The sequence below is a fragment of the Salvelinus fontinalis genome, chromosome 13, assembly GCF_029448725.1.
Source record: "Salvelinus fontinalis isolate EN_2023a chromosome 13, ASM2944872v1, whole genome shotgun sequence".
NCBI lineage: Eukaryota > Metazoa > Chordata > Actinopteri > Salmoniformes > Salmonidae > Salvelinus > Salvelinus fontinalis.
Window position 1 is genome coordinate 35,861,738 of NC_074677.1, and position 26,543 is coordinate 35,888,280.

The window sequence follows — 26,543 nt, forward strand, 5'->3', positions numbered from 1 at the left end:
TGTAGAACAGTAGAACAGTAGAGCAGTAAAACTGTAGAACAGAAGAACAGTCGAACAGTAAAACTGTAGAACAGTAGAACAGTAGAACTGTAGAACTGTAATAGAACAGTAGAACAGTAGAACTGTAGAACTGTAGAACAGTAGAGCAGTAGAACAGTAAAAATGTAGAACTGTAGAGAAGTAGAATAGTAGAACAGTACAACTGTAGAGCAGTAGAACTGTAGAACAGTAGAATAGTAGAACAGTAGAACAGTAAAACTATAGAGCAGTAGAATAGTAGAATAGTAGTACTGTAGAACTGTAGAACTGTAGAAGAGTAGAACAGTAGAACTGTAGAACAGTAGAACAGTAAAACTGTAGAACAGTAGAACAGTAGAACAGTAAAACTGTAGTACAGTAGAACAGCAGAATAGTAGAACTGTAGAACTGTAGAACTGTAGTAGAACAGTAGAACTGTAGAACAGTAAAACTGTAGAATAATAGAACAGTAGAACTGGTAAAACTGTAGAACTGTAGAACAGTAAAACTGGAGAGCAGTAGAACAGTAGAACTGGTAAAACTGTAGAACTGTAGAACAGTCAAACTGGAGAGCAGTAGAACAGTAGAATAGTAAAATTGTAGAACTGTAGAACAGTAGAATAGTAGAACTATAGAACTGTAGTAGAACAGTAGAACTCTACAGCATTAAAACTGTAGAACAGTAGAGCAGTAGAACAGTAAAACTGTAGAACTGTAGAACAGTAGAATAGTAGAACTATAGAACTGTAGTAGAACAGTAGAACTCTACAACAGTAAAACTGTAGAACAGTAGAGCAGTAGAACAGTAAAACTGTAGAACTGTAGAACAGTAAAACTGTAGAGCAGTGGAATAGTAGAATAGTAAAACTGTAGAACAGTAAAGCTGTAGAAGAGTAGAAGAGTAGAATAGTAGAACTGTAGAACTGTATTAGAACAGTAGAACAGCAGAACTGTAGAACAGTAGAACAGCAGAACTGTAGAACTGTAGAACAGTAGAACTGTAGTAGAACAGTAGAACTGTAGTAGAACAGTAGACCAGTAAAACCGTAGAACAGTAGAACTGTAGAACAGTAAAACTGTAGAGCAGTGGAATAGTAGAATAGTAAAACTGTAGAACAGTAAAGCTGTAGAAGAGTAGAAGAGTAGAATAGTAGAACTGTAGAACTGTATTAGAACAGTAGAACAGCAGAACTGTAGAACAGTAGAACAGCAGAACTGTAGAACTGTAGAACAGTAGAACTGTAGTAGAACAGTAGAACTGTAGTAGAACAGTAGACCAGTAAAACCGTAGAACAGTAGAACTGTAGAACAGTAGAACAGTAGAACAGTGAAACTGTAGGACTATAGAACTGTACAACAGTAGACCTGTAGATCTGTAGTAGAACAGTAGAACTGAAGAACAGTAGAACAGTAAATCTATAGAGCGGTAGAACAGTAGAATAGTAGAACTGTAGAACAGTAGAATAGTAGAACTGTAGAAAAGTAGAACTGTAAAACTGTAGTAGAACAGTAGAACTGTAAAACTGTAGAACAGTTGAACAGTAGAACAGTAAAACTGTAGAAGAGTAGAAAAGTAGAATAGTAGATCTGTAGAACTGTAGTAGAACAGTAGAACTGTGGAACAGTAGAACAGTAGAACAGTAAAACTGTAGAACTGTAGTAGAAGAGTAGAACTGTAGAACAGTAAAACTGTAGAACAGTAGAACAGAAAAAATGTAGAACAGTAGAACAGTAAAACTGTTGAACAGTATTACAGTAAAACTGTAGAAGACTAGAACAGTAGAATAGTAGAACTGTGGAACTGTAGTATAACAGTAGAACTGTAGAACAGTAGAACAGTAAAACTGTAGAACAGTAGAAAAGTAAACAGTAGAACAGAAGAACAGTAAAACTGTTGAACAGTAGAACAGTAGAATAGTAGAACTGTAGAACAGTAGAATAGTAGAACAGTAGAACTTTAAAACAGTAGAACAATAGAACAGTAAAACTGTTGAACAGTAGAACAGTAAAACTGTAGAACTGTTGAACAGTAGATCTACAGTAGAACAGTAGAACTGTAGAACTGTAGTAGAACATTAGAATAGTAGAACTGTAGAACTGTAGTAGAACAGTAGAATAGTAGAACTGTAGTAGAACAGTAGAACAGTAAAACTTTGGAACAGTAGAACAGTAAAACTGTAGAACAGTAGAACAGTAGAATCGTAGAACTGTAGTAGAACAGTAGAATAGTAGAACTGTAGAACTGTAGTAGAAATGTAGAAATGTAGAACAGTAGAACAGTGAAACTGTAGAACAGTAAGACTGTAGAGCAGTAGAACAGTAGAATAGTAGAACTGTAGAACTGTAGAACAGGAGAATAGTAGAACTGTAGAACAGTAGAATAGTAGAACTGTAGGACTGTAGTAGAACAGTAGAACTGTAGAACAGTAAAACTGTAGAGCAGTAGAACAGTAGAATAGTAGAACTTTAGAACTGTAGAACAGGAGAATAGTAGAACTGTAGAACAGTAGAACAGTAAAACTGTAGAGCACTAGAACAGTAAAATAGTAGAACTGTAGAACAGTAGAACGGTAGAACTGTAGTAGAACAGTAGAACTGTAGAACAGTAGAACAGTAAAACTGTAGGACCGTAGAATAGTAGAACTGTAGAACTGTAGAACAGTAGAACAGTAGAACTGCAGTAGAACAGTAGAACTGTTGAACAGTAGAACTGTAGCACTGTAGAACAGTAGAACTGTAGTAGGACAGTAGAACAGTAGAACTGTAGAACAGTAGAATAGTAGAACTGTAGAACAGTAGAACAGTAGTACTGTAGAACAGTAGTACTGTAGAACAGTATAACTGTATTAGAACAGTAGAACTGTAGAACTGTAGTAGAACAGTATTACAGTAAAACTGTAGAACAGTAGAACAGTAGAATAGTAGAACTGTAGAACTGTAGAATAGTAGAACAGTAGAACAGTAAAACAGTAGAACAATAGAACTGTAAAACTGTTGAACAGTAGAACAGTAAAACTGTAGAACAGTAGAACAGTAAAACTGTTGAACAGTAGAACAGTAAAACTGTAGAACAGTAGAACTGTAGAACAGTAGAACTGTAGAACAGTAGAATAGTAGAACAGTAGAACAGTAAAACAGTAGAACAATAGAACTGTAAAACTGTTGAACAGTAGAACAGTAAAACTGTAGATCTGTTGAACAGTAGAACTGTAGTAGAACAGTATAACTGTAGAACTGTAGTAGAACAGTATAACTGTATAACTGTAGAACAGTTGAATAGTAGAACAGTAGAACAGTAGAACTGTAGAACAGTAGAATAGTAGAACTGTAGAACTGTAGTAGAACAGTAGAATAGTAGAACTGTAGTAGAACAGTAGAACGTAAAACTTTAGAACTCTAGAACAGTAAAACTGTAGAACAGTAGAACAGTAGAATCGTAGAACTGTAGTAGAACAGTAGAATAGTAGAACTGTAGAACTGTAGTAGAAATGTAGAAATGTAGAAAAGTAGAACAGTGAAACTGTAGAACAGTAAAACTGTAGAACTGTAGAACAGTAGAATAGTAGAACTGTAGAACAGTAGAACAGTAAAACTGTTGAACAGTAGAACAGTAAAACTGTAGAACAGTAGAACAGTAGAAAAGTAGAACTGTTGAACTGTAGTAGAACAGTAAAACTGTAGAACTGTAGAATAGTAGAACTGTAGGACTGTAGTAGAACAGTAGAACTGTACAACAGTAAAACTGTAGAGCAGTAGAACAGTAGAATAGTAGAACTGTAGAACTGTAGAACAGGAGAATAGTAGAACTGTAGAACAGTAGAATAGTAAAACTGTAGAGCACTAGAACAGTAAAATAGTAGAACTGTAGAACAGTAGAACCGTAGAACTGTAGTAGAACAGTAGAACTGCAGAACAGTAGAACAGTAAAACTGTAGGACAGTAGAATAGTAGAACTGTAGAACTGTAGAATAGTAGAACAGTAGAACTGCAGTAGAACAGTAGAACTGTTGAACAGTAGAACTGTAGCACTGTAGAACACTAGAACTGTAGTAGGACAGTAGAACAGTAGAACTGTAGAACAGTAGAATAGTAGAACTGTAGAACAGTAGAACAGTAGTACTGTAGAACAGTAGAACTGTAGTAGAACAGTAGAACTGTAGAACTGTAGTAGAACAGTAGAACAGTAAAACTGTAGAACAGTAGAACAGTAGAATAGTAGAACAGTAGAACAGTAGTAGAACAGTAGAACTGTAGAACAGTTGAACAGTAGAACAGTAGAACTGTAGAACAGTAGAACTGTAGAATAGTAGAATAGTAGAACAGTAGAACAGTAGAACTGTAGAACAGTAGAATAGTAGGACTGTAGAACAGTAGAACAGTAGAAGTATAGAACTGTATAAGCAAAGTGTCACTGTTGTGAAATAACAGGTGAGGAACTGTTTGAAAAACACACTGTTGAGCATCATATTCAAAACACAAGTCTGGAAATCTGCCCAGGCGTTATTCAATAAATAGTTAAATTAAAGTCATAAATAAAGACAGACTGAAAAGTAATGACCACATAAACAGATGTAACAGACCAGAAGACAGGAAGGAAAAGGAATGCCCTTCAAATGTGGAGCAAAATAATCAGAACAAATGTATGTCAAATGTCCAGCTGCAAACATCAGTCATGTGATGCAGAAAGCCAGGGATTTGGGCTAAAGCCTCTGGTGGGTTAGGTGGATGTGGGAGGAGGCCTCTACCTTCACACACACACACACACACACACACACACACACACACACACACACACACACACACACACACACACACACACACACACACACACACACACACACACACACACACACACACACACACACACACAGACACACACACACACTCGCAGAGAAAACACACAGTTAAGTTATGTGATTGGAATTTGTATGCCAGACGCAGAGTTAAATCGGTTTAATCTCCTTTCATATTTAACACACACGTATACACACCACACACACACACCAGTAGTGTTCCTCCTGTGTACTCAGATTAGGGACACACAACCCCAGCAGAGAGAGAAAGGGAGGTCCCCACATTTAGGGTCAAGGAGGGGAAGATTAGAAGAGAGAGAAATGACCCTGTCATAGATGGACAGATGTGTCGCCCTGCCCCCCCAAATATGTAATACACACATTTTCTCTAACTCCCATTCTGTATAAGCTTTCAGGTTCAGCTCAGCACACAGAGTTCAACTCATTCATCTAACCATGATAAATAGCATACGTATGAATGAAGCAAAATGATCTGTAGCCAAAATGTAACTCTAATGGAGCTTCAGAGATACGAGAAATCACCCCACAAGGAACATGCCTAATTCACATCTAGCTGGAGACTCTCTATTGTCCAGCACCTCCGACACCACTGTCCAGCCCCTCCAATACCACTGTCCAGCCCCTCCGACACCACTGTCCAGCCCCTCCGACACCACTGTCCAAACATCTGCACCAGGCTCTCTAGTACCCTTCTAGTAAACACATACTGTATATCCCTTTCATACACAGACAAAATCCCACTAATTTACCACGCCTGCTTCTTTATACCAGCTGTTGGTACATCTGAAAGTGGTAAGGGGTAAAAAACATTGTACATTAAACCCCACCTAAAGACCTAGTCATGACTCCTGCATTTTCACAGAACCTGTAACCAAAATACAGCTATCGGTACTGTGTGAATGGTTCTCTGCTTTTTCTGCAGGTAAATTCATCAACACTTCCATTGTTTAACACCTCCCTAATTTTAAATTCAAACATCCACCCATGGGTTAACAACACCCCCACCCCTCCCAATGTGCCAGTTAACCACTGATATGTATAAAAGGGGTATACCTGCAAGAAAGTGGTAAATAAGGGGCTGTTTGAAAGGGGCTCAGTGCCTTACATTTTTTACAGGTAATATGCCACATCTTCTGCCTGAAATGGATATTAGTTCACGGGCTCATTAAATGTCCATTTGTGTACGCAAGTATTTACCTTGTGTTGTTGACAGACAGACTATTTACATGTGTAGATTCAGATGGTGGTGATAACAACACATCAAACCATGAAGCGTTTTCTCACGGAATCAGCACCATGGACAGAGAATATACATTAACCCTACAGTAAGATCAGCACCACGGACAGAGGCTATACATTAACCCTACAGTAAGATCAGCACCATAGACAGGCTATACATTAACCCTACAGTAAGATCAGCACCATGGACAGAGGCTATACATTAACCCTACAGTAAGATCAGCACCATTATAGAGGCTATACATGAACCCTACAGTAAGATCAGCACGATGATAGAGGCTATAGATTAACCCTACAGTAAGATCAGCACCATTATAGAGGCTATACATTAACCATACAGTAAGATCAGCACCATGGACAGAGGCTATACATTAACCCTACAGTAAGATCAGCACGATGATAGAGGCTATAGATTAACCCTACAGTAAGATCAGCACCATAGACAGGCTATACATTAACCCTACAGTAAGATCAGCACCATTATAAAGGCTATACATTAACCCTACAGTAAGATCAGCACCATGATAGAGACTATACATTAACCCTACAGTAAGATCAGCACCATGGACAGAGGCTATACATTAACCCTACAGTAAGATCAGCACCATTATAGAGGCTATACATTAACCCTACAGTAAGATCAGCACCATAGACAGTCTATACATTAACCCTACAGTAAGATCAGCACTATAGACAGTCTATACATTAACCCTACAGTAAGATCAGCACCATGGACAGAGGCTATAGATTAACCCTACAGTAAGATCAGCACCATAGACAGTCTATACATTAACCCTACAGTAAGACCAGCACCATAGACAGTCTATACATTAACCCTACAGTAAGATCAGCACCATAGACAGTCTATACATTAACACTACAGTAAGACCAGCACCATAGACAGTCTATACATTAACCCTACAGTAAGACCAGCACCATATACAGTCTATACATTAACCCTACAGTAAGACCAGCACCATAGACAGTCTATACATTAACCCTACAGTAAGATCAGCACTATATACAGTCTATACATTAACCCTACAGTAAGACCAGCACCATAGACAGTCTATACATTAACCCTACAGTAAGATCAGCACCATAGACAGTCTATACATTAACCCTACAGTAAGACCAGCACCATAGACAGTCTATACATTAACCCTACAGTAAGATCAGCACCATAGACAGTCTATACATTAACCCTACAGTAAGATCAGCACCATAGACAGTCTATACATTAAACCTAGAGTAAGTTCAGCTCCTCTGGATAATGATGTTATGTCAACTGAGGGCAGCATGCTAGAGATGGTAAATATGAACTCTAGCCGTCCATCCGATGGTGGGCTACTGAATCCAGGTCAGACATTCTCCCCCACCCCCTTGCAGATTACTGATAATGGCCCTCGAGCATAAAGCCCATATTAAAGATTGCAATATCTATAATCTCCCAATGGGGGGACAGGACTAAAGTGGGGTGGAAGGGGGCTAAAGGCTGGGGGTCACCCTGAGAGCTTAGGGGAGCTGGGGGGGGGGCTGGGAAGCAGGACCACATCTCTTTAGATTAGGGGCCTGGGGGGTGAGGAGGCTGGGGGGGGGCAGAGGGTACTGTACTGGGCAGGGTGGAGTGGCACTCAAAAGCTGTCAGAAACAGACACACACACACCACACACACAACAAACACACACTCAAAAGCTGTCAGAAACAGACACACACACACCACACACACAACAAACACACACTCAAAGGCTGTCAGAAACAGACACACAAACACCACACACACACGACAAACACACACTCAAAGGCTGTCAGAAACAGACACACAAACACCACACACACACGACAAACACACATACACACAACAAACACACAGACGCATGACAAACACACAGACACACATGTTCTGAGCAGCACTTAGGATACAGTCAAACTGGGAGGTGAAAGAGGGGTTGCCATGGTGGCACTGACATGTGACTAAAAAAAGATGTACAACATACGACATGTGAATGTAGTGTGAATACATTTTATGTGTATTTGGAGTGGGTGAACTTGGTGCGAGTGACTTCCATGTTCCATCCAAGTCAATGGGAGGAGAAACCAAAGAGTCAACCAGTGGCTAAAATGGCCAACTCCATCTTGTGGAATCAGTGACTGCTTTTAAGACAAACTAGTCTGGATGGAACCAATCATACAGCCAAAACATTCTAGTATCCCATTTGAATGTGCATTGACTGTCAGCTTATTACTGTACTATGTCATGCTAACACATCAACCAATGCCCTTTCAGTCAAATTCAGTCCAAAGTATAAGTGTTGACCTGTCGAGCTGGAAGTTCAGTCCAAAATCGCTAAGAAAACACGATGAGGAAAAACAATCGAAAAGATAGACAGCGAAACATCCACCTCCCCTTATTTATTGTGGGGTGTTTTCATTGCAGTGCATTGGAGCCTGCTAATAGTGCTGGTAGAGCTGAGCCCTGGTTGGCTGGTTAACTGGCTGCAGGAGTGAGTGTGCGCAGAACACACTGAGACACTATTTTATGCAGCCTGCTAGAGAACGAGACATGAATATGTATGTCGAGATGCAGAAGCCATTGCCTATGCAATACTTCATTATGCATAATGCAGCTGGCCTACGCCACTCACTCCACACACACACACAGACACATGCACTCCACACACACAAATACACACACACACACAATCGTATTGGGTGTTAAACACGATACACACACTGATGAGCTGGTAAACAAATGCCAACATTTCCACCACCCTCACCCCCTTAATACACAAACTCTCACACCCTCACTCCCTGAACCCAACCAAATGCATAACACCTTCTTCTCTTCTCCATCTTCCCCCCCTTTTCTCCATCTCTCCCTCATTCTCTCTTTAACCCTCTGCTCATGTGCATACACATCAATGCTCTCTTGCAACCCCCATCCTCCTCTCTTTCTCTCTGTCACACATCATGGAGCGCCTCTTCCCATGGAGACAGACGTAGGATCATTTTCAGCCAGACTGAAACTCCACTTCCTCCTTTCCTTCCCTCCATCTCCCTGTGCTCTTCATTCCCCTCCGTTCCCTCCATCTATCCATCTCTAACCTTCCGAATGCTAGCTATCTCAGATCTTGGTGAGTCTCACGGAGACTTTTGAAGTTGTGTGCCAACGTGTTTGCATTTAGAACTGAGCGAATCAAATATTTTCCTGTGTGTGTGTGTCTCTGTGTCTGCTTGCTTGCGCGTATGTGTGTGTGTGTGTGTGTGTGTGTGTGTGTGTGTGTGTGTGTGTGTGTGTGTGTGTGTGTGTGTGTGTGTGTGTGTGTGTGTGTGTGTGTGTGCGTGCGTGCGTGTGCGTGTGCGTGTGCGTGTGCGTGTGTGTGTGTGAGGAGCAGGGGGAGGGTAAGTACATAAAAATGAAAAAGGAGAGACAGGGAGATGGAGGTAGGTGTAAACAGGGCCGGCTCCAGGCATAAGTGGCCGCTAGGGGTAATTCCTATAGTGGAAATTCTCGTTTAGGTTCCACCTCCGAAGAATGAAGCAGGCTGCTAATCAGGGGTTGGTACCAGTTCAGGGAACAGAACCGAAAACTAGAAAATAAACTAGAAAAAGCACGAGAACCGGTTAATAACGTTATTTTACGTTCCAGACATTTTTCTTTGTCCCACAAAAAAGAAACGCAACAAAGCGCCTATGCAAATCCTCACTCTGTCACTTAGAAACTTATTCCAGTGTCTGCCTGCAAGATTAAAATCTTTGCCAGTGTTTGTGTGTGTTTAGGCTACCTTCCCCTCCACCTCCGAATGCTACGATAGGCTACTGTACGGACATTACACACCAGGCCTTTACAAGCATGATTCATCTTTTTTAATTGGCCAGAGAAGAATGGATTCACTTTTTCAATGCTAGTTAAGGATACTATAGACCTAGTTATCACATTCCACACTGGATTTATTAACTACAAAAAGATAAGATGTGTTTTTGATTCTGGTGCCACTCTGCACACACAAGCTTGCTAGCTAGCTAGCTCAAAGAACATTAAAAGTTCCTTCAAAGAAGCCGCTCCTCCTAGGTATAGTTCTGTATACCTAATTCAGATAATGCATGTCATAACAACATGCCCAGTACTTCAATCCTCCTCCTCACCCCTCTCTCGCTTTCTCCACACCTACATCTTGCGCCATAGGCTACACGTGTCTGTTCATCATGTACATAAACAACTAGCTTGCCAGGTCTATCCAATTGGTGAAGTCATTTAATGAGCTTAATGTAAAAACCTGTTGATTTCAAAGGTGAAAAAAGGAACGATATACACTTTTTTTTAAATGTTTTCAAACGGGTTCAGAACTTTATTTTACTGGTCAGAACAGTGTAACGAATGTGGTTCTGTTCAGAATGAAACCATTGGAAAATAATTTTGGTTCCAACCCCTGCTGCTAATACATATTCACGAATTGGGGGTGGGAACATTGTGGTGATTTCCACGTGGAGTGGAGAAATAACAACAAGTAGGGCACTGACAGCTGTCAGTGTAGCTAGCTATTATGCTAACCTTATATAGCTAGCTAATGTTGAATCTTGTTGCTACATAGTACTCAGAAGATTAGCCAGCTGGCTAGGCTATGGCTGGTTCTGGAGCTGGATTTGTCATAAGCATTTAGGGAAAACTTCGACACAGATGGATATGGGTAATCAGTATCTTTGACTTTGCCAATTATTGTTATATCCAAAGTTTTGGCATCTTCCATAAATTGCGTCCGGGAATCTGCCATAGAAATACAAAGGAGATTAAGCTCTGGTAATATTGATAGCCTAACTATTGAACGGTTTGGACTACAGAATGCGCTTTTTCTACATGGTAGGCTGTGCTACAGCAATGCCAAGTCAGCCCGTGCTCATGCCATGGTTCTGACAGCTAGGTGAATTGAAATGATAGGCTACAATGACTCATGATGCACGCCGCCACTGATATGTAACAATACCATGAGCACATTGGACACGAAACCCCAATACAAATGTTACAACAGCACAAAATAGAAAAACGTTTGTGGGTTTATCTATTTTCTTTTGCGGGTGTTTTTTCATTATAGGATAAACACTTGTGATTTCTACCTGCACCAATCCAAGCAGTGGAGCGTGGCCAAAACCATTCATCTTGGGGCGACAGGGGGAGCGGGGTTCCAAAATGCAATCATATCACACACAATTTTACCATTTATAAAATTGTCATATTTTTTTGGGGACAAACTAGATAAACTATAAGTGAAACTTGACAAATTATCCAATGGATTATGATAATTTGCTGGTAAAAGTGGTGTAAAAACATGTGTTTGCACCCCTATTTGAATTTACTCCATTACTCAGGCAGCCAAGTGTAGGCTAGTGTGAAAAGTTGCTTGGCTAAGTGAAAGATGATATATTATATTGCTCAGCTAAGTTGCGACTCACAAACAGGAAGAACTTTGCAGAAGTTTCTGATGAATAAACAATACCATGCTAGTGGGTGGTACCATTCAAATAAAACCCAGCCCTGAAAAGAAACATAGACTGAAAAGTATTATCACTTCATATCATAGGGGAAACACACGGCATTGGCACAGAAAATATCCAAAGGTACCACTTCATCCCCAAATATATTATACTTTGACTAAAACTATGACTTATTTACTTAAATCGTGGTGTAACATCATGGGTAAGCTATGAGCATCGTCTATCAGCTGCAAAAAAAAGTGAATTTCCACTCTTGTGGGTGTTTCAAACTGCTAAAAAAATCTCTACACCCCATGGCAAAATGGGTAGAATTGAAAGAAATAAGGTGTAAAACTGCAAAAATCTTCTCTCTGCCCCATGGCAAAAAAAAGGCCAGGCACCACACCTTAATATGGATTTGTGTTTCTCTTAATCCTATCACAATCAACATTTACCTGTTGAATGTAGACTTAAATAAAACACTTTTGGTGTATACATTTACACTTCATAAATACATACATTTTAAAGTGGTTAAAATTCATACAAATGTTGATGACGTAGTGTGATAAACTAAAGAAAATATTCATTTAAACCAAGTTTTTTAAATGTTTATGTTTACTTTTTGAAAAAACGAATATTAATGGACCAAAATACCAACAAATCTCAAAATGGATTGGTAGAATCAAAAATGTATTTTAGCCTGTGCTGCCTGGCCTTAAATTTGTTATAAAATGTTGAAAAAATTATCTCCAACTCATGGCAAAATGTGTAGAATTTCAGGAAATGTACTTTAAAAACATAAATGTTTCACTCCGCCATCAAGAGAGGGGCCACTAAAATGTTTTGCAGTTAGGTGGTGGGCCCCCCAACCAAATCTCGCTTAGGGCCCCCAAAAGGCTAGAGTCAGCCCTGGGTGTAAGCTTATGAACAATCCTTAGGGGTCTGGGATAAGGTGGTTGGTGTGGGGTGGGGAGGAGTGAGCGAGTGCTGGGCTGGGGGGTTGTTGGGGGTTACATCTCATCAAGGCATGGGTTTTGCCCCCCCTTCTTTCTGTACACCCAATACGCCCCCCAGGCCCATGCTGCGTCAGTGAAAAGTGTGCTTCTTCAGCAGTCCCCATGGACCCGTTCCCCCTCACATCAAAGCAGCCAGTTTCTCTCTTAATGTGAATATCAAATCTGTGGATCACAAGTCCCAGCACAGTCTGCATAAAACCGCCCCTCCCCCATCCTTTAATTCTGCCTAGTGATGAGGGAGAGAGCGGGAGGGTGAGTGTGTGAGTGAGTGAGCGACTAATTGAGAGTGAGTGAAAGAGCGAGAGAGAGAACATACCTTAGACAAAAACAACCACCTGCTAGCCGAGTTCTAGCATTAAAATTCCCTCAAATACATGAAGAACAGAGGTGATAAAAGACTATCAACTTAGACACCTCACCTGTTGTTCATAACGCATGTTTCATATTCCTGTTTTTCCAAAATATTCGTTATCCATTTAAATAATCTAATGCATTTTTGCCGAGATACTTTATCCCATTCTGGTACGATGCGTTATAAGGATGGGTTGAGAGAAGAGCGATAGGATGTGGAGAGACAGACGAATAGAAAAGCAAATGGGAAACGCAAAGGGGATCCTTGGGACGTCCAACTTTGACGTCACCCCATTGAAGTTAAAATTTAAGACGGTTAATGTAAGGGTTAGGTACGATGTGCCATGACGATATGACATGATCCTATCGCTGAAAGTTCCATGGCTCCTCTCCGCGCGCTCTGAAATCCCCTGCGCTCCCCTGCCAGCCTCACCACTGCAACGCACCACTTTTACACCAGCAGCAGTAACGTTCAGCCTACTGTACATCTGACAACATTATTAAATAGGTAGACCTAATCAACACTACACCGAGGTAAAACGCACCTTTCGAGTTCCTTACTAGAGGCAAGGGCAACTCCGGCCAAGGACATAGAAATAGTTTTGTACCCACATGAAGTCCATTGAAAAAGTTTGTGGGATGATTTTTTTACGGGAGGGAGGTTTGAAGGTTTATTTGGGCTCAAAACGAAAACAATAATAAACAAAACATTCTAACAGTAGGCCTTTTTACCTTTTTACGAGTAGGTTAAGACTATTTGACTCCTTATTGAACCCAGGGCAACCAGCACCGACTCAATGAGTCAGAATTAATCTAAATTACACTAATAAATAATCGAGATATGACAATGTTTGTTTGTGTTTATAAGAATACAATCTGACCCTTCACGTTAAAATTAAGTGGGAGTAGGCCTATGCTAAGTTTACGAAAAGGGCTGTGCATTTTATTATTGCAGTATTATTGCATAAAAAAGGGATTTATGAACATATTCGATTCGAAAAATAAGAGCAGGGAGTATGGGCAATTATCTTGGCACGCTTCTGTCCTGTGACCTGCTTTGCTGCTCTGTCATTGGGTGATACGGCAGATCCCAGCGCTAATTGCGCAGCTGTGGGGAGAAGGCAGCTGGGGATTTGGGCTAAAATAGAGAGAGACCAATTTTGCATATTTCTATTTTATATGAGGGAGGGGGCAGGAGCGGGAGGGAGGGGTAGAGGGTGACAGTTGGAGTTTATGACGAGGGAGGGAATGCCTTATGACAACATATATTTTGATTTATTCAATTCAGTTTCCAAATGCAATTGAGGGGACAATTTGATTATATTTATTTCATTTTAATTTCATAATTCATATTTTTTCAATAGACCTATACATCCTAAAAATGACAATGAAATTACAAAATATTCTACATCAAATATAGCGTTTCTGAAATGCTAACATCATTAATTGATCATCATTCTAGGTAATCATAAATACAAATCTGTGTATCAGTGTTAGATTACCATAATTTGTATTTAAAAAAATAATGTAGTCTGATTATAAAAATCCATTCAAATGAATTCCGTATTGACAAAATTGTCTAATGTCCATCTTCCGTAATGAAATATAGCGCTAATGGTCGTAAAAATATGCTATTTCATTTAGCGACATTGGTTGTAGGCCTAAAAAAGATTGAGCGATTTGCAACACTTAAAGATCTAGCAAATTAATACTAATGATTTTTACTGCCATTTTGACTAAAATAGGTTTGAGTGTCTCTTCTTTTATTTATTTTCTTTGATTTACGTAATTGAACAATTTGTCGCTGTGAATAATTAGCTTGCCCATTGAATTTGGTGTATTTGCGTTGAAAATGGAATAGAATATTCAACTAAAATATGATGTTTACAAAATATTAAAGTGAACCATTTAACAATAAAAAATGCACACAATATATTGTTACAATGAAATTATAACCACATTGAAATCGCAACTTCACAGCAAACAGGCCCAACGCAAGGCAGAGAGGGAGGGGTGTCCCCCCTTTCACAAACACACACGCACGCGCGCGCACACACAGCAGCCAGGGTTCAGGTGGGCTATTAGAGGGAAACACGCCTGGGCTTGTCTACATCCACCCACGCATCTGGGGCCTTCTTTGGTCTAATAAATTACATCGAATTAAATAGCTTTAAAAGACTATTAGATGCTGGTCTGAGATCATTTGTGCCTACACCTTATTTTTTTCATTTTAATTGCTATGCATTCAGAGAGACATCCAAATGCTTCAATGTAAATAGACCCATTTATGAAAATACGAAATTTCAACGCTCATATGCACAGAACTTATTTCTCCAAAATTATAGGCTGATATGTCATTAAACAATTATTAACACGAAACAGCCTAAATAGAAGTAAGCGCCAATGTAAGTATGTATCTAGGCTATATGAGTTTGCCCTTCCAGTATTAACAAATGTCTGTTAGGCCTACATATGGCGTCATAAGAGAAAACCTATCTGATCATCCTCCTGGCTAATTTATGAAATCATAACTCATAAACATACATACATAACTTAAAACAGGCAGGCTCAACAAAGGACAGAGATGCTGTTTAGTTTCTGTGTTATTTTCAACGCAGATTTGTTCAGAATTATTATAATACACTGTAGTAGCAAGGGAGATCAGCAATGGTAATAGGGTCGGGGATTTTCAGCCATGTTGAACAAGGATTTTCCCCTTCAAAACAGAAAACACTTTATAAGAGAAATCATATAGGTCTAACCAAGATTTGACTCATAATGTCCACAAAATAAAAGAGGACATTTTGAAAAGTGTAATTGTATTTTCATTATGTGGTAATTAATTTGGGAGCATCATTTATGTGGAAGAAGCTCTTCATTTGTTACTTCATTTTTCAACATGGCAACTAGCCTACTCATCGCCAGACAGGGACTCTTGCCAAAAATCTCATCCAAATCACCTCCCAAAAATCCCCACAGCACCCCTCCAGAACATTACGGCTGTGTCCTAGCCAAGCGCAAAAACACATTCACAGACAGACCCACAAAACGACAACAATAAGTCAAATAATCACAGCAAATTATATTTAAAAAAAGATTAACAATGAAATAAATGATAAGCATAGATTACTTCGTACTTCGCACTGCATGTGCCAGTGCACATTCAAGTTTTGACCGCTCAAAAAGTCGACAAATCAGGCATTTCAAGCATTTTCTTCATTTCTCTCTCTCTCCCACCTCGTTCGTTCTTCCTATCCAGCCATTTTACATATTCATAACTCTCGCTGGTATAATGCGAAAACAAACCGTGCTATCAGCACCATCTGCGGCATCATGGACCCGTGCACACCGCCACACAGCAATCAACAAAAAATGTAGGCTACTTCACACCTAAAACACCTCTACCTGCACCGTTACAATAATATGGATTTTGTAGACAAAGTCATTTACACCCTTTTCAAATCCGATCTCTCCTAATTTCATGGATTCCATTGATAGGCTACATCAATTCAGTTATTTTTTCCTGTTGTTTCTTTACAATTATTGGTACATATTGCAGTACGGATTTTAATCAGGATAGAATAAGTGAGACACTCACTGGATTTAATTTAAAAAGATAATAAATGAAAACAGTGTTTCTTACCTTCCTGGAGAGAGTACAGCAGGAGTAAAGTTACAAGCCACATGCCATAAATAGCAGGTATATTTTTCAGGAATGTTTGGCAATCCTGGCGAGTGTGCGGCGCAGTCTTTGGCCAGGCGAGTCTCCGTGCTGGACTGGCGACTATGCTCCCCGGCGGTCTCTCCAGCCCTGCTGCCCAGATAACCATCGCGGGGAAATGAGAAGCGCCAAAGGAGACCCGCCCACGTCCCCTCCCCTCGATGTGACTATCATACACGCGAAGCCTCCCTCCGTACTCTCATGAGACACCGTGGAACGATGGTTACGCGTCAAATTGAACCGCTGAGCCGGCCGAGGGTTGAGTTGAGTTGAGGAGTGGACATTCGGTCATTTATCAATGGAAAGGAGGGAGGGTGCACCGGTTTGACGACGACAGGTGGATGTCTGCTGTCAGACTCTGACACGCAGGTGAGCGCGCCCACCTGTGTGCCACACGGACTAAACTACCTGTTTCTCGGGCTATGGATGGATCTTCTCCAGATACCATTGGAGACCAAATCCCTATAATCAACAATATTACTTGTGTGTTTATTTGTGGATTCACTCAGTCGCTGAGGGATTGCTGGATATATTGCTGGATATATTGCTGGATATATGACTAATGAGTCGCATTAGTGACTTAAATTGAAAGCACTTCTTTCTTCTCTTTCCTCTCACCGACAACGGAGTACGCGCACAAATGCATGCATGTGTACGGCTCTTTCTCCAGCGCGCTCACACACACACACACACACACACACACACACACACACACACACACACACACACACACACACACACACACACACACACACACACACACACACACACACACACACACACACATAAACAGAGAGAGAGAGAGCGTGTGTGAGAGAGGAAGAGAGAGATAGAGAGCAAGAGAGAGATGGAGAGACTTGAAAGATCCCTCTTGAGATCAGGGTTTGCTGTCCTCTGTTTGGGTGAGCCAACGGAACGTTTACACACAGACCAATAGCCTACATTTTTATTATTTTGTTTTTTGTTTTTCACCATATCACCCCGACCCCATATATGGACTTGCTTATATATGGGCTCCCGAGTGGCACCGGTCTAAGGCACTGCATCTCAATGCTAGAGGTGTCACTACAGACACTCTGGTTAGATTCCAGGCTGTATCACAACCAGCCGTGATTGGGTGGTCCCATAGGGTGGCACACAATTGGCCCAGCATCGTCCATGTTAGACAGTTCTTAACTAACTTCGCTTAGTTAAATAAAGGTTAAAAAAAATGTATCCAAATTATTGATTACACTGAACTCTTGCCATTGTAGGACCAATATGCTCATAATCACAGATGACCAATGAAGGACACTCCAGTCTAAGTAGGCTCAGTGGCCAATGACCCCCACTCAGGGTTGGACTGGAAACCTCATGTTATGTTCTCTGTTGAAATGAATACAGGTGCAGAGGAGGTGCAGTAAGGTGCATGCCTACAACTGGAGCTGTGTCTGTGTGTGTGCAGGCGCATGTGTGAAAATGAGAGTGTGTGTGTGTGTGATCTGACATGTAATAAAAGTGTTACAAAATGTGTGTGTGTGTGACTGACTGTGCCTCACAGAGTATATTCCTCACAGAGGGAGAGAGAGAGAGTGTGTGTTTTATCAGCTCCATGATGACTTATTTACTCAAGAATAATTAGCCGAGCACAGAGCAGTCTCACTGATGAATATGCTTTGTCAGCCTGTCCCATAAGCCTGTCTGCACTGGGAGCGGCCATCGTTGCTGTGGCCTGCTTTTTCCACACCTACAGTTGAAGTTGGAAGTTTACATACACTTAGGTTGGAGTCATTTAAACTTGTTTTTCAACCACTCCACAAATTTGTTGTGAACAAACTATAGTTTTGGCAAGTCGGTTAGGACATCTACTTTGTGCATGACACAAGTCATTTTTCCAACAATTGTTTACAGACATATTATTTCAGTTATAATTCACTGTATCACAATTCCAGTTGGTCAGAAGTTGACTGTGCCTTTAAACAGCTTGGAAAATTCCAGAAAATTATGTAATGGCTTTAGAAGCTTCTGATAGGCTTATTGACATAATTTGAGTCAATTTGAGGTGTACCTGTGGGTGTATTTCAAGGCCTACCTTCAAGCTCAGTGCCTCTTTGCTTGACATCATGGGAAAATCAAATCAAAAGAAATCAGCCAAGACCTCAGGAAAAAATGTGTAGATCTCCACAAGTCTGGTTCATCCTTGAGAGCAATTTCCAAACACATGAAGGTACCACGTCCATCTGTACAAACAATAGTACGCAAGTATAAACACCATGGGACTACGCAGCCGTCATACCGCTCAGGAAGGAGACGTGTTCTGTCTCCTAGAGGTGAACGTACTTTGGTGCGAAAAGTGCAAATCAATCCCAGAACAACAGCAAAGGACCTTGTGAAGATGCTGGAGGAAACAGGTACAAAATTATCTATATCCACAGTAAAACTAGTCCAATATCGACATAACCTGAAAGGCCGCTTAGCAAGGAAGAAGCTACTGCTCCAAAACCGGCATAAAAAAGTCAGACTACGGTTTTCAACTGCACATGGGGACAAAGATTGTACTTTTGGAGAAATGTCCTTTGGTCTGATGAAACAAAAATAGAACTGTTTGGCCATAATGACCATTGTTATGTTTGGAGGAAAAAGGGGGACGCTTGCAAGCCGAAGAACACCATCCCAAACGTGAAGCACGTGGGTGGCAGCATCATGTTGTGGGGGTGCTTTGCTGCAGGAGGGACTGGTGCACTTCACAAAATAGATGTCATCATGAGGGAGGAAAATTATGTGGATATATTGAAGCAACATCTCAAGACATCAGTCAGGAAGTTAAAGCTTGGTCGCAAATGGGTCTTCCAAATGGACAATGACCCCAAGCATACTTCCAAAGTTGTGGCAAAATGGCATAAGGACAACAAAGTCAAGGTATTGGAGTGGCCATCACAAAAATCCTATAGAACATTTGTTGGCAGAACTGAAAAAGCGTGTGCGAGCAAAGAGGCCCACAAACCTGATTCAGTTACACCAGCTCTGTCAGGAGGAATGAGCCAAAATTCACCCAACTTATTGTGGGAAGCTTGTGGAAGGCTACCTGAAACGTTTGACCCAAGTTAAAGAATTTAAAGGCAATTCTAACAAATACTAATTGAGTGTATGTAAACTTCTGACCCACTGGGAATGTGATGAAAGAAATAAAAGCTGAAATAAATAATTCTCTCTACTATTATTCTGACATTTCACATTCTTAAAATAAAGTGGTGATCCTAACTGACCTAAAACACAGAATTTGTACTCTGATTAAATGTCAGGAATTGTGATAAACAGAGTTTAAATGTATTTGGCTAAGGTGTATGTAAACTTCCGACTTCAACTGTACATCAGTCTCTATATAATCTTCACCTCATCCTATACCTGACAATAACAACAGACCCGAAGCTACACTCTACTAACATCTGGCAGGGAGATTAATCGTTCAACTTTATCCCACCTCATCTAACCAGATTCTCCTATCTATGTCTAGTGTCCTCTACCTCTGCTCCACAAACTGCCACACCGTCACATACAGTAGGCCTAATCTCATGTGTGCGGAAGTGTCTGGTGAACAAGGTTTAGCAGGCCTACACTATACAGCAACATCATCAATGAATCAGTATGGGCATAGCCTCTGCCGAGTTCTCAACAGGATTTTCCCAACAACAGGATATTCCGGTTTTCAGGGGAAATGGGAAGAGAGCCTGTGACAGGTCTTCTGGTTTTGGACGTTAACATATACCTCAGAGTTAACAAGGCGAGTTATCTCCTCCACATTTACTGGATTGGTTGAACAGTGCAGAAGAGAATCTCCCCGATAGTTTTTTTTCTGTTCTCATGACCAGCATGTAAGGTATCTCATTTCAGGCTTTTCTTTTATGTCTGCTACTTCAGGTTAGTATGGATATAATACACTCTATAGACCTAAAGTTAAAACAAATCATGTTTTCCCAATAACTCACTTAACCGGACTTCAGTTACATTTCTTCCCAAACAAAATCTGCTATATGGTTAAGGTTTGCAAATTTGCTTTATATGAAATGGTGACCTTATATATAAATCCCTGAAATTAGACAAGCTGTTACTAGGCCAAATGTTGCTCAACAAAATAGCAGTTACTAGGCCAAATGTTGCTCAACAAAATAGCAGTTACTAGGCCAAATGTTGCTCAACAGTATAGCAGTTACTAGGCCAAATGTTGCTCAACAGTATAGCAGTTACTAGGCCAAATGTTGCTCAACAGTATAGCAGTTACTAGGCCAAATGTTGCTCAACAGTATAGCTGTTACTAGGCCAAATGTTGCTCAACAGTATAGCTGTTACTAGGCCAAATGTTGCTCAACAGTATAGCAGTTACTAGGTCAAATGTTGCTCAACAGTATAGCAGTTACTAGGCCAAATGTTGCTCAACAGTATAGCAGTTACTAGGCCAAATGTTGCTCAACAGCATAGCTGTTACTAGGCCAAATGTTGCTTAACAGAATAGCTGTTACTAGGCCAAATGTTGCTTAACAGAATAGCAGTTACTAGGCCAAATGTTGCTTAACAGAATCGCTGTTACTGGGCCAAATGTTGCTTCACAGAATAGCTGTTACTAGGCCAAATGTTGCTTAACAGAATAGGCAAATAGTCTTCTTCCCAATGCATTCAAATGGAACCCCTCTATGGGTTGAAGTGGGATAGCCAATATCAATACAGCTAGGCTAGTCAGTTGTAGAGATGTGGCCAAAATTGGTTGCTTTTTAAAGAAAATGTCAAAATGATTCAAACGCCACTGTGTCTACCTGTCTCAGGTCGAGTCTCTAGCCTTCTTGTGAAAGGAGTGGGGGAGGGGAGAGTTATTTGAATGTTTTCAATTTAGATTTGTTCGTTGTGATTTGCAATTTTACCAACTCATTGCAACAGATCCTGACACAGACCATCCATGTGACTAATTTAAATTTAGAATGTTTTATAACAATTTGGAATATGCATAATTTGCTTCTTGGGACTGGCATTGACCAGCTTGGAGTTTCTATTTGGTGTCAGTGCCTAGCCTTGGTACCTGAGAGAGCCTCTTTGAGACAATCCGTTTGAATTAATGCGTTATTGCTGCCACCCTGTGTTTGAAATCTCTATTGCACCTGGACCATAATTGTTGTTTGTCCACCAATATCCATTGCTCTGGTTGAAATGGATAAATAAACCATATGCTGAATGGAGGACCAGTATTATGTGTCCAGAGGGCTAAATACCATTCTGGAGTAGGCCTAGATCACTTGGATTGACCTTGCCTCAATCCTCAGCATCACCAAAGAAAAAAACAATGGCAAAAAATGTTTATTAACGCTAATTTTATATTATTGTAATGTGACAGTCACCACACATCACTCTTCATATTATTCCTCCATTAGTAAAATACAAATATATAGTGATCCCTCATCTTGCCAAGGTATTGATGTCATAGGGATGTCCCTGGGTCCAATCATGGCTGTCTCTGGTGAATGTCTGGAACAAAAAATAAAAGAACACATTTAGACATTGATAATAGCTCACATGACCAGTCAGGGTATAATGTGTCTAAACTTTAAAGCCTATTATATAGGCTATGTTGGTCTGATTGTCTCATTCAATACACCATTACATTACCTTGTTTCAAGGTTCAGAGGTGTTCACAGGCCTGTAAACAAGACAAAAACAAGACAAACCATCGAACCACGGACCGAGTGTAAGACAATGTGTGTATGTTTATACTGTATGTGTGAAACACTTGTACGGGAGGTGGTTTTTTTTCATGTTCAATGTTTAATTGAATGTTTCCTGTTTTAGCACTGATGAGTTCAACCATTTTTATTTTCTTACTTTGCATGACCCTTCCAACAGCTGAGCTTCTTACCTGTGTCAACACAGAGGAACACAGTCAGACACTCACAGTGAAAACAGACAAAGCTTACACATCATAACCGGCCCACTGAACAGCTTTAATATTTCTCCATCTCCCCTTCAGAAATGTCATTTTAAATGCAGAACGACAGCACTTTTCCAATTAGATTGTTCACTAAACCAACAGTCTCCCAAATGCTTGTGAATCACTTAATACATAATTCAACAGCTACTTCACAAAGGCTTCTTTACAGTTCCATTGTATCCTTATTAGAGGAAATTACACATTTTGGTATAGGCATGTTCTAGGCTTGTTCCTGACACGTCTTTGGCCTGGAGGATACTACTCACTGAAGATGATAGCGATACCCAGGCAGAAGAACACAGCAGCAAAGATGAGCCCTCCTCTTCTAAGTAAGGGATAGTCTGTGAGGAAATCAGACACAAATAACTCACTGTGGTGAAATGGAAGAGGAAAGACTACGTAACTATTGTGACCTCGAAGAAATAGAGAACAAAACTCATTTTATCCTCTATTGCCATTTCTATCACGATATATGCTTGCTCTTATTCCAGAAAGCACAGCAGATATACCCTGGCATTGTGGCTGAGTGATGAGGAGAAACTGAAATGTTTTTTTTGTCCATTGTGTATTTCTGTTTGTGGAATATTTAGATAAAGCCTGGAATAAAAGAAAAAGGGCTACCTATAATTAAATTGTAAAAATATTTTTCTTCTATGTGGTAAATGGTTTGTGTGTACAGTTGAAGTCGGAAGTTTACATACACCTTAGCCAAATACATTTAAACTCAGTTTTTCACAATTCCTGACATTTAATCCTAGTAAAAATGTCCTGTTTTAGGTCAGTTAGGATCACCACTTTATTTTAAGAATGTGAAATGTCAGAAAAATAGTAGAGGGAATGATATATTTCAGCTTTTATTTCTTTCATCACATTCCCAGTGGGTCAGAAGTTTACATACACTCAATTAGTATTTGGTAGAATTGCCTTTAAATTGTTTAACTTGGGCCAAATGTTTCGGTAGCCTTCCACAAGCTTCCACAATAAGTTGGGTGAAGTTTGCCCATTCCTCCTGACAGAGCTTGTGTAACTGTGTCAGGTTTGTGGGCCTCCTTGCTCGCACACGCTTTTTAAGGTCTGCCCACAAATGTTCTATAGGATTGAGGTCAGGGCTTTGTGATGGCCGCTCCAATACCTTGACTTTGTTGTCCTTAAGCCATTTTGCCACAACTTTGGAAGTATGCTTGGGGTCATTGTTCATTTGGAAGACCCATTTGAGACCAAGCTTTAACTTCCTGACTGATGTCTTGAGATGTTGCTTCAATATATCCACATAATTTTCCTCCCTCATGATGACATCTATTTTGTGAAGTGCCCTACAACATGATGCTGCCACCCCCGTGCTTCACGGTTGGGATGGTGTTCTTCGGTTTGCAAGCCTCCCCCTTTTTCCTCCAAACATAACGATGGTCATTATGACCAAACAGTTCTATTTTGTTTCATCAGACCAGAGGACATTTCTCCAAAAAGTACAATCTTTGTCCCCATGTGCAGTTGCAAACCGTAGTCAGTCTTTTTATGGCGGTTTTGGAGCAGTGAAGAGGCGACTCCGGGATGCTGACCTTCGACAGAGTTTCTCTGTCCAGTGTCTGTGTTATTTTGCACATCTTAATCTTTTGACTTTATTGGCCAGTCTGAGATATGGCTTTTTCTTTGCAACTCTGCCTAGAAGGCCAGCATCCCGGAATCGCCTCTTCACTGTTGACGTTGAGACCGGTGTTTTGCGGGCGGGTACTATTTAATGAAGCTGCCAGTTGAGGACTTGTGAGGTGTCTGTTTCTCAAACTAGACACTCTAATGTACTTGTCCTCTTGCTCAGTTGTGCACTCCTCTTTCATCTCTGGTTAGAGACAGTTTGCGTACCTTTCTGTGAAGGGAGTAGTACACAGCGTTGTACGAGATCTTCAGTTTCTTGGCAATTTCTCGCATGGAATAGCCTTAATTTCTCAGAACAAGAACAGGCGGACAAGTTTCAGAAGAAGGTTCTTTGTTTCTGGCCAGTTTGAGCCTGTAATCAAACCCACAAATGCTGATGCTCCAGATACTCAACTAGTCTAAAGGCCAGTTTTATTGCTTCTTTAATCAGAACACCAGTTTTCAGCTGTGCTAACATATTTGCAAAAGGGTTTTCTAATGATCAATTAGACTTTTAAAATGATCAACTTGGATTAGCTAACACAACGTGCCATTGGAACACAGGAGTGATTGTTGCTGATAATGGGCCTCTGTACGCCTATGTAGATATTCCATAAAAATCTGCCGTTTCCAGCTACAATAGTCATTTACAACATTAACAATGTCTACACTGTATTTCTGATCAATTTTATGTTATTTTAATGGACAAAAAAATTGCTTTTCTTTCAAAAACAAGGACACTTCTAAGTGACCCCAAACTTTTGAACGGTAGTATAGGTATATTATTTTACTGCTCTAGGGATATAATTATTGTTTGGACAACCTTATTTACTATTATGTATAGATTTTTACCTTAACGTTTTTCACTCTTTATGCGACGCACAATGCAGAGAACACCAGAAGAAGAATTATCCTTTAATTACCACAGTGAATTATTGTAATGTTTGTTCATGTATCAATTAATCCCATAAGAGATTGGTTGCCAACTGGCGATTTGACATGAAAATACAATTTATTTCATTAATTCGTTCATTCATAGCACATTATATTATTCAAGCTAACTTCATTTTCCACATGCATATTACTAACTAAACACATATTCCATCAAACACTCTACACTTACCATAGTTAAAGTCATAGTCTGAGATGTCATGTGATGTTTCTGAGGGAAAGGCAGAAGGAAAGACCATCCATTAAAATTAATACTTGAAGAACATTTAAAAAGAAGAATAAGTATCAATTGTTGAATGACAGTTTCTGCAACTAAATGCAAAAATATCATAATGAATAGGAAATCATAATGAATAAAAAAATCAGACAATAAAATAGATATCCTTGATGTTCCTTTAGTGTATAACAGGATCAATTGAAGGAATGATAGAAATGGAAGACAATGGATTCAGTCTTACCTCCACCCATAGTGTGTGTGTCAGGGTCTGCAGTTGGACTGAGTTGAGAATCTACTGAGATAGGCAGTGTGAAGTAGAGCTATTACAACAACAGCAAAAAAATGTAGCATTGACTCTGTTCTCTCCCGCGCATTCATGGGCACGCAGACACATACACGCGTGCACAAACAAACATGAGCGGACACGCACGCATGCACACACAAACACACACACCAGTCACATTAACAGGTCAACAGTGCATAGCCATATAGTCAGAGTGATCTTCTGTCTTGTTATCTGACAAGGTCATCAACAATCCTGCAAATAGAGTAAATAGATCATTGATAAACTCTCTGAAAGCCAGTCCCAGATAGACAGAGACATCCAGGCTAGACTAAACACTAACACATGTCTGTACTCTCTGACACACTTTGTTCACTGTTATATTTTGAACAGTATCTCAAAAAGCATGCAGGTGTGGGTCATGTGAAGTACAGTATTGCTCCATTACCTAGCTCTGGGTGAGTGAGTAGTTACATTTTAATCTGATGTGAGGTAGAGGTCATTTAAGGGTATCTTGATATCTTCTCATGTGATCAGACTGGAAGTCAGGGGTTGAGAAGCCCGATGGCAAAGGCACGCTGTTCACCGGGTTTAATAGCTTGGGTCAAACACCAGTGTTAAAGTTGACTTTGAAAATGCATGAAACACAGTCAAACTCTCAGTTAAACTTTTAAGACCACAATGATTACAATGAAGAAATCTGTGTTTGGGTCATCTATGATAAGATGACACACATTATCTGTCTAATGTCTCCGGGCCAATGGACTTGAACTAGTTTAGTAATTGCCACCAATGGAAAGTTAAAGGTTGGAGAATGAGGATAAGATACAATGGGAATGTACTCTTCAATTGGTTAAACATGATGCAGTTGTACAGACAATA

General features: G+C 40.1%; 1 protein-coding gene across 1 annotated transcript in view; it reads right to left on the minus strand.

Annotated features, from left to right (window-relative positions):
* Window positions 1-17,007, minus strand: part of LOC129867837 (cell adhesion molecule DSCAML1-like) — a 104,982-nt gene extending 87,975 nt beyond the window's left edge. Inside the window, exon 1 of the mRNA XM_055941324.1 lies at window positions 16,551-17,007. Coding sequence (XP_055797299.1) covers window positions 16,551-16,737 — 187 coding nt within the window. The 5' untranslated portion in view covers window positions 16,738-17,007. The remainder of the gene's footprint in view (window positions 1-16,550) is intronic.
* Between the last annotated feature and the right edge of the window lie 9,536 nt (window positions 17,008-26,543).